General features: G+C 37.4%; 2 protein-coding genes across 2 annotated transcripts; one reads left to right on the top strand and one right to left on the bottom strand.

Annotated features, from left to right (window-relative positions):
• The first annotated feature begins 241 nt into the window (after positions 1–241).
• On the top strand, positions 242–1,257 carry LOC129884954 (uncharacterized). Its single transcript, XM_055959212.1, has 2 exons — positions 242–595; positions 729–1,257. Exons 1-2 carry the CDS (start codon positions 293–295, stop codon positions 1,098–1,100), a joined length of 675 nt encoding a protein of 224 aa, XP_055815187.1. The 5' UTR covers positions 242–292; the 3' UTR covers positions 1,101–1,257.
• Positions 1,258–2,927: 1,670 nt separating this feature from the next.
• Positions 2,928–4,639, bottom strand: LOC129884953 (UDP-glucosyltransferase 29-like). The gene has a single exon (XM_055959211.1). The coding sequence runs from the start codon at positions 4,457–4,459 to the stop codon at positions 3,095–3,097; it is 1,365 nt and encodes a 454-aa protein (XP_055815186.1). The 5' UTR covers positions 4,460–4,639; the 3' UTR covers positions 2,928–3,094.
• Positions 4,640–8,352: the final 3,713 nt, after the last annotated feature.

Genomic DNA, 8,352 nt, shown 5'->3' with positions numbered 1-8,352 from the left:
CAATTTTCCACTGTAAATAAACCATCAAATCCCGAAAATTCTTAGGACAATCATCACCGTTGATCAAATAATGGACGGCTGAGATTAAATCAAATTATCAATACCACGCAAATCCTGAGAAGCAGATACACAGAATAAAATTTCTAACTGCAACAGAATCAAAATATTATCATTCTTTGGTGCAAAACTGCAAATTTCTTGTAACCAACTTGTTGGGAGTGGGGGGGGAGGCCTATATATATACACACACACACACTCCATTGATACAGTAATAGTAGTAGCTAGCTCACTGATGAAAAAGAGCGTGGAAATGTGGCAAGAGATGATGACGAAGGAAGACTCAGAAGAGGAAGAAATTGAGAGATTATTTATGGGTGTTATGGGAGGATATAAAGATGCTTTCATGCCTCCATTGACGGATTTTTCCGCCATGAATGAGATTGGTTCAAGCTTATCCTATGGGAATAAGAAGCAGAGAAAAGAAGTTCCTATTGCTAATGATGGAATACATAAGGAACGTAACAGAAGAGGGAAAATGGCTGAGATGTATTCTCTGCTTCAATCCTTGGTCCCTACTATCTCCCACATCCATAAGGTCCTTCTCCTTTCAACTTCATCTATCTATTGTAATTTCGTAGAGGATTCATATAGGCGAACATAACTGATTTGATGTATTGTTAAGTAATAACTAAGCCACTGTTTCTTTCATTGTTTTTTGAAAATTTCAGGCGACGAGGGAGAAGATTGTGGCAGAATCTACAGATTACATTAAACGTCTTGAGGAAGAAATATCGAGGTTGAAGAATCTGAAGAAGTCATTGTTGGTGTACAATCCAGCTCTGACTCAATGCAGAAACAGGGTTTCCTCTGTTAATGTCACTGTTTCGAAAGGATTAGCATTTTTGGGGATCCAATTTCAGCTCACACAAGGACTGATGACCAACATCTTCTCCGTTCTTGACAAGCATCAGGCTGAGGTTTTGGCTGCTAATATCTCTGTAAGTGACCATCAGCTAATGACATTGACAATCACAGTAATGATAGGAAACAATGAAGGTGATACCGTAGAGAATATTAGGAGAGAATTGCTTCTTTTTTAGAAATGGTATTCTTATTTATAGGCATTGGTTGATGGATGATTTAATATCATCAAGTTTTTCGATATCTTTTTTGTCACATTGCTGATTATGTACAAGTCATTATTTTAAGAAAATGCATACAAATAGTTCAACAGATGTATTAGATTGTATTAAAAAAAACACATGTTACAGAAGGAACATATTTTATCTTTTTTAAGCTTTGGACTATGTAGTTTGATATCGTACATTATGTTTTTCAATTGATGGTATTATCCTCATTTCTCCGAATATCATTTCATTTCAAGTAGATCAAGATTACTTCTAGTGTCTTTGCGAGGAGGACCCTGGTTTTGTTCCTGCTGTTTATGATCCGACACGGATGAGCAACATTTTTGGAGAGTCCGAGCAATTTAGCTTCTCACAGAGTTTCGCCAGTTCTTCCATCACCCAATCAATCTCCTCATCTGCCTTTATAACCTATACGCCAACATCAACTAACTCCACCAGCCTAGCAATTATATATTGATCAAACTGTAGCGGTATGGCAATAATAGGGACTCCGAAATTTATCCTTTCCATTACAGAACTCCATCCACAATGGCTGACAAAACCACTAATACTAGAATGAGCAAGAATCCTAGCATGAGATGCCCATCCTTCTACAACTAATCCTCTTCCTTTAACCCTGTCAATACTTGTGTTATCACCAACTGGAAACCTGATTACCCATATGAATTTTATATGGACGATCTCTATCATGTCTTCCGTATCCAAAAAAGATTCACTTCCAAAGGACACGAACACAGTTGAAGCGGGATCCTTCTCGTTTCACCATCAGCACTATTGGTCTCTAACAAGCGGACCAACAGTATTATCTTCTTTCCAGTTAATATGATCTCAATTTCTCAATAAATCTTTTATCAATATGATCTCAGTAGATTGCCTATGCAACCAAAGTGACTATCTTTTTGTCTACCATGGTGGTGAGGACTCAACACGACGAAGCTTGCTTATCTCATAGTCCTTATGAAAAATGGATGCAGAATGGAATTGAACCCCTATATACTTGAACATACAAAGGAAAAACGTATTAGCTGTAGCCCCCATAATTTGGAAATAAACTGAAAGAATGTTACGGGACATTGCCATTTTCATAGACCATGCAAAATTGATATCATATATGATAAGTTGTGGTTTATGAAACTCAAGAATGTCGGAGAAGGCAGGGCTAGCCATTTCTAAGAACCTCTAAATGGGTAGACATGAGATGTAGAGGTAAGCCATTACTTGTATGACAGTAAGGAGGAAGCAATATTTTCTCCACCATTCTTCCTTTAATTTCTTTTGTCCTTTGAAGTTAGACAGTCATACTTATTGTATGGTTTTCTTTTTCCTATGGATAGCCTAATATATATCATCTAGCAGGCAGTCGTTAAGAGGTGTCATTGAAGTGAATTCTGTTTGTGGACTTCGTTAACTTTGATCTTTAAGTTCTATAGAAGTTTTTAAAGCATTAATTTTCTGGTTCTTCACTTCTTTTTTTGTACTGAATGTACAATTCATTAGACGAGTGAAGGTTGCTCGAGTGATAAAGTCCTTCCACTTCCAACCATGAAAAACTTTTTAAAAAAAATGTTCTAGTCTTTCACTATAAATTTCGTTGTTGCTCGTTTAACCAGTATTGAACAGTGAACTAGAACTGGGTAGACCAGAATCTGTGAGTCACCTAACTAAAAGCTACCTACTTCTTTAAAGGAGGAAAATGAAATCTATCATGAAGAATTTGGGATGAAGACAACGACAGCGTACAATGTAAAAGAGGTAAGAAATCAAATGCAATCTTCAATGTCAACAGAAACATTTTTTCATTTCCATCTATTCGAAAGTAGATAAACACCACAGGTTTTATTTCAGAACAAAAAGAAAAGTACATTTCAATTATTTCACGCGATAAAAGAAAAGAAAAGAAAAGAAAATCACTCCATTTTGCTGCTTCTTTTATTTCATCTAAGTGCTCACTGCTTATTCTTGGTAGAAAGGTGCAACAACTTGTTAACAACTTGATGAAACTCTTCTTCTCCTTTCTCTCTTATCTTTTTCCTCAATTCTTTCACCTTTGCCTTCACATTTTCACCACCATTCTTCTCCATCACCACATTTCTTATCACTTTTGCTGTCTCTTCTTTATTCAGTTTCCCATTTTGATCATCTCTCACAACCTCCATAGCTGTCTCCAGCTCGACCGCCATTCTTGAATGAGCATGTTGATCAAAATGCATAGGCATGGTTATAAGAGGAACTCCAAAATGTAAACTTTCTAGTATAGAATTCCATCCACAATGGCATAAGAATCCCCCAACACTTGGATGCTCAAGAATTCTTGCTTGAGGTGCCCATTTTTCTACAATGACACCTTTTCCTTCAACTCTATCTAGAAAGCCTTTTGGTAAAGCATTTTCAATGTTAATTTCTTCACCTAACGGAAACCTAAGTACCCAAATGAAGTTCAATTCACTTAGCTCTAAACTATGAGCTATATCTTCAATTTCCTCTTTGGACAAGAAATATTCGCTTCCAAATGAAACATAAACACAAGAGGACTCATCCTTCTTGTCTAGCCATTGGATAATCTTGGAGTTTTCCTCATTCTCTGCAGTTGTTTCCATTTCACGAATAAGTGGACCTACAGGTACGACTTTTTTATTGCTTAGAGTCGAGAGATAATCAACATACTTACCCTCTATTTCATTACAAGTGTTGATCAAAATGATGTCATGGGATTTTTCCAGCCCACTGAAAGCAACATTTGGTCCTATGGAAATGTTCATTTCCGCAGCGAGTTGGAGCTGCTTTGCCTCATAATCCTTAAGGAAAATTCCTGAGAATGGAAAGTTTCTTGTGCCAGCATACAGATAATGGTGATAGAAGAAAGATATGGAAGCAGAACCAACAATAAAGAAATCAATGGCAGGAATTTTTCTTGAAGAAGCAAGCTCTGGTGCCCATGGTTGAAAACCATCAAAAATAAGCAAATCAGGACAGAGCAAATCAAGAATCTTGGCAAAAGTTGAGCCAGCTTCTCCAAAAGTTTGGATTAAGGTTGAAAGGAGATTTTTTGGTAGGCCATTGGTGGTGTGTTGGTGGCTAGGAAGTTGTGGTGATGGAGGTAAAGGGAATTCTATTAGTTGGATGTTTTTTGGTAGATTTTCTTGATTGATGGAATTGAGAATGATAGGTGTTGAACAGAAGTATATGAAGAAAAGATTGGTTTTGGAGAGTTTCTTGGCTAGTTCTAAATAAGGGATCACATGGCCATGAGCTAGCCATGGAACCATTAGAACCTTCAGAGTTGTGGTATTAGTGTCTTGTATTTCCTCCATGATGGAAAAGCTCTCACAAGTTTTTTCTTTCTTCTTCTCTTGTGAAAATTGTTTTTACTTTTAGATCTTTTATAGATAGAGGAAGCAATGAAGTTGTTACTTACCTAAAAGGAAAGAACTTAAAGTGTTTAGCTATTATTTACCAAAAAGTAAAAGGAAAGAACTTACCAAAAACAGAATCACAATAGGATTACATAATTAAGTTAAGATATCAGAGTAGAGATGTAGTGTTAAATAGAATTCCAAATTACCTCTGTACAGAGATTAATAATATCTCATTAGAGAAAGAGTGTGCAAATTACCAAGTTTAGGACAGTTAGAGAGACTCAAGTGACTAGCTCATCTAGATTAACCTTAACTATTAGAAAGGAACAAAGATCAACCTTATTTCTATAATACTTGGAAGTATATGGGCTGTTTGTACGCGTCCAACTATAGCTCTAATCTTGATCTAACCTGTACATATAGTTGAACATTTTATATATATAAAAGGCATAATACATAAATTGGATCCTTAACTTGGCTTTAAATTATATTTGACTTTAACTTTGACAATGCACAAGTAGGCATTTTACCTATCCAACACTTCAACAAAAAAATACTCGAATTCTACCAGTCAAAATGCGTGAAAGACACCCAAGTAACACGCGTTAGAGATAAAATTTGAAGGCCCTAATAGGTAAAAAAAACGCTGAAAAGATAACTATATCCTTAATCAATCCTTTTAAATATATATATATATATATATCTTCATTTTTCAAATTAAATTTCCAATTTATTCTCTTTTTAATTTCTCCAATAGCTTTTTTCTCTTTCTGGCACTATTTGCTGCTTATTGCTAATGCAAGGGGATTTAACTATTGTTTTTGTCATTGTGAAAATTAAAAAAGTTATAATGAAGATTTCTTGATCTGTAAATAATCTAGGTCGTAATGTAATTTGTTTTGTCTCAAAGTTAAAGGTATTTTTAAAATCTACGTGTATTTATTTTAATTAGGTGGCAGTCACTAAGTGACTCAATAATCCAAGTTGGAGCGTCTGCATATTACGCGTTTGGGCCGCAATATTCGAGTGATTTTTTATCTAAGTGTTGGATAGTTAAAATGTCTACTTGTTCATGTCAAAATTAAAGGTATTTTTAAAATCCACGTGTATTTTTTTTAATTAGTGACAACCACTAAGTGACTCAATAATTCATGTCAGAGCGTCTGCATATCACTCGTTTGGGTTGCAATATTCGAGTTTTTTTTGTTTAAGTTGTTAATTGATCCCTAGTCAGAGTTAGTTAGTGCCTAGTCAGAGTTAGTTAGGTGCTTAGTCAGAGTTGGCTATATGCACAATTGGTTTGATTAACAAACTAACAGAAATTAGTTAGTCAGTTAGTAGATGATCATTAGTGTGATTTCTTATTGATCAAGTAATGAGTCTCTATAAATAGAGCATATGCAGTGTATTGAGAAGTATGTATGAAAGTAATAAAAATTCTCCTTTCTCCTCTCATCTTTTTCATTCATAGTAGTTAGTTTAATGGAAGATTTCGTGGTATCAAAGTCGCAATCGGTGTAGAAGCTACATCTAATGATTCTCACCATTGTTAAGAGCTAGAAAGCCATGGTGAATTCAGAAACCACACAGGTAGAGCCTACACAGATCTCACAAATAGACTACACTCATCCTGTATTCTTACAATCATCAGATACACCAAGAGAAGTGCTAATTGATTTGAAGTTAACAGGACTAGAGAATTACACACTATGGAGTAGATCGATGGGATTAACCTTACTACGGAAAAGAAAACTTAGTCTGGTTGATGGGAGCTGTCCACGAAACTTGTACAAAAGGGAATTGGAAAAACAATGGGATCGATGCAATGTATTTATATTATCATGGATTAGTAGTGTGGTTGCATAATTGATTTCGAGTATAGTGCTTGCTTCGACTACGAAGAAGGTATGGGATAAATTTAAAAAGAGGTTTCACCAGTCAAATCTTACCAGAATTCACCAACTGTGGAGAGAAAATGTTATGCAAACGCATGGTACAAATTTAATTACTATTTACTACTCGATATTGAATGATTGTTGGGATGAATTGGATCTGTGAACATCGATATGCTAAATCAGTTGGCATCAGCGCAGCTCGTTCCTCTCATTACTTCTTCCACACTTCAACTGCAAGGAAACACACCGGATCAGGTCATTTGGAAGCTGAATACCAATGGAAACTTCACATGTTCCTCGGCATGGCAGCTTGTGAGGGAACACCAGACCAAGACACTTTCCGACCACTATACTTGGCACAAAAACATCCCCTTTAAATGCTCCTTTTTGTTGTGGAGGGCTTTTAGAGGCAAGCTGCCAACGGAGGAAAAGATCACTGCATTTGGCTATGTTTCCACACCATGCTATTGCTGCCACAGTCCAGGTCCGGACACCATAGAGCACATTTTCAGCACTGGCCATTTCGCTAGGAATATTTGGCACTACTTCTCAGATTCCCTAGGCATAAGGCCTGAAGCCACACCCCTCAAACCTCTTGTTATGAGCTGGTGGCTTCGCAAGTACCACACAGAAGCTCACAAACTTATCCTCCATTCCACCCCAATATTTATATGTTGGAATTTGTGGAAAAATAGGTGCGCGAGCAAATACGGGGGGAAGAGTTCTAGCTTGGCGAGAGTGAAATTTGCAGTTTTCAAGGACATCTCAAATCTTCTTAGAGTCGCGTACCCCTATATCCATTGGCCCTCGAACTGGATCCACACCATCTCCTGCATAGATAAGTGTACTCATGAGATGAAGATCACCCAAGTCTCGTGGATTAAGCCACAACTCAGTTTCGTCAAGCTGAACACTGACGGCAGCGCGTTGGGTAATCCGGGGGAAATTGGGGGGGTGGCATCTTAAGAGATCACATGGGTAAATTCATATTCGCCTACGCCATACCATTAGGGGAGGCAACCAACAATCAAGCTGAACTAGAGACGACAGTTTATGGGCTTAAATGGTGCATTCAACAGGGTTTTCTGCACGTTATCTTAGAAGTTGACTCGGAGTTGCTCACTAAATGGATCAATCATCAGACTAAACCTCCGTGGATCCTTCACCAGGTAACTCAGGACTTTGTTGGTATTTCCAAATTATTTGTTCGCTTTTCTTACAGGCATGTATACGAGGAGGCAAACTTCACTACGGATGCTCTCTTCAAGCATAGTCACACTCTTACCACTCCAGGCCACTACACCACCCTCCAACAGTTACCTCGTGGTACTCGAGGTTACTACATGCTAGATAGATTCGGCCTGCCCAGCTTCAGACGGAGGAAGACCAAACGGATTAAAAAGCCTCCATGATCTACTATTTTGTGTTGCATCCTTGGATTGAGCACCCAATTGCAGTGTTTGTGATTTTCCATGTTATATCTTAGCCATGTTATTTGATGTTCCTCATCTACGCTAATTTTATTGTATATATAGAATTTATGAGGATTCATCCCCAGTTTTATTTAGATTTTTCCTTTATTTTATGTAAAGAGAGAGTCTCCCTTATTTATGCTTTCCTAGTTTTTTTGTATCGAGAGGAGTCATTTCCTTTAGGTGCATAGTTTCTAGGTTTTCTTCTCATGTGCTTGTATCGGGGATGAGTTGGCTGCCCTTAGTAGGATAGTCGGCTTATGAACCACCATAGGATTGGAGGTTAGGTTTATGTCCCCCTCCGTGTATTTTTCTATTTTTATGTATAATACAGCTTGGGGGTGAGCGGCTCAACCCCTGGCCACGCACGAGAGGTGGGAGCCTCGTGTAGGGTTTGTTCCCTTAAAAAATATTGGATCTGTTGGCACCTCATCCCCTTATGTGTGAGTGTGCAGAATTAGATCTGTATATGATGCACTTG

The sequence above is a fragment of the Solanum dulcamara genome, chromosome 4 (genome assembly GCF_947179165.1).
Source record: "Solanum dulcamara chromosome 4, daSolDulc1.2, whole genome shotgun sequence".
In the NCBI taxonomy this organism is placed as follows: Eukaryota; Viridiplantae; Streptophyta; class Magnoliopsida; order Solanales; family Solanaceae; genus Solanum; species Solanum dulcamara.
The sequence above is the reverse complement of the archived record's forward strand: the minus strand, read 5'-3'. Positions and strand labels throughout refer to the sequence as shown.

Excerpts from the sequence above, each read along its gene's own strand:
- LOC129884954 (XM_055959212.1), top strand. The coding sequence starts at position 293 with ATGAAAAAGAGCGTGGAAATGTGGCAAGAGATGATGACGAAGGAAGAC. Across the intron at positions 596-728 it reads CTATCTCCCACATCCATAAG|GCGACGAGGGAGAAGATTGT; the intron begins GTCCTTCTCCTT and ends TGAAAATTTCAG.
- LOC129884953 (XM_055959211.1), bottom strand. The coding sequence starts at position 4,459 with ATGGAGGAAATACAAGACACTAATACCACAACTCTGAAGGTTCTAATG.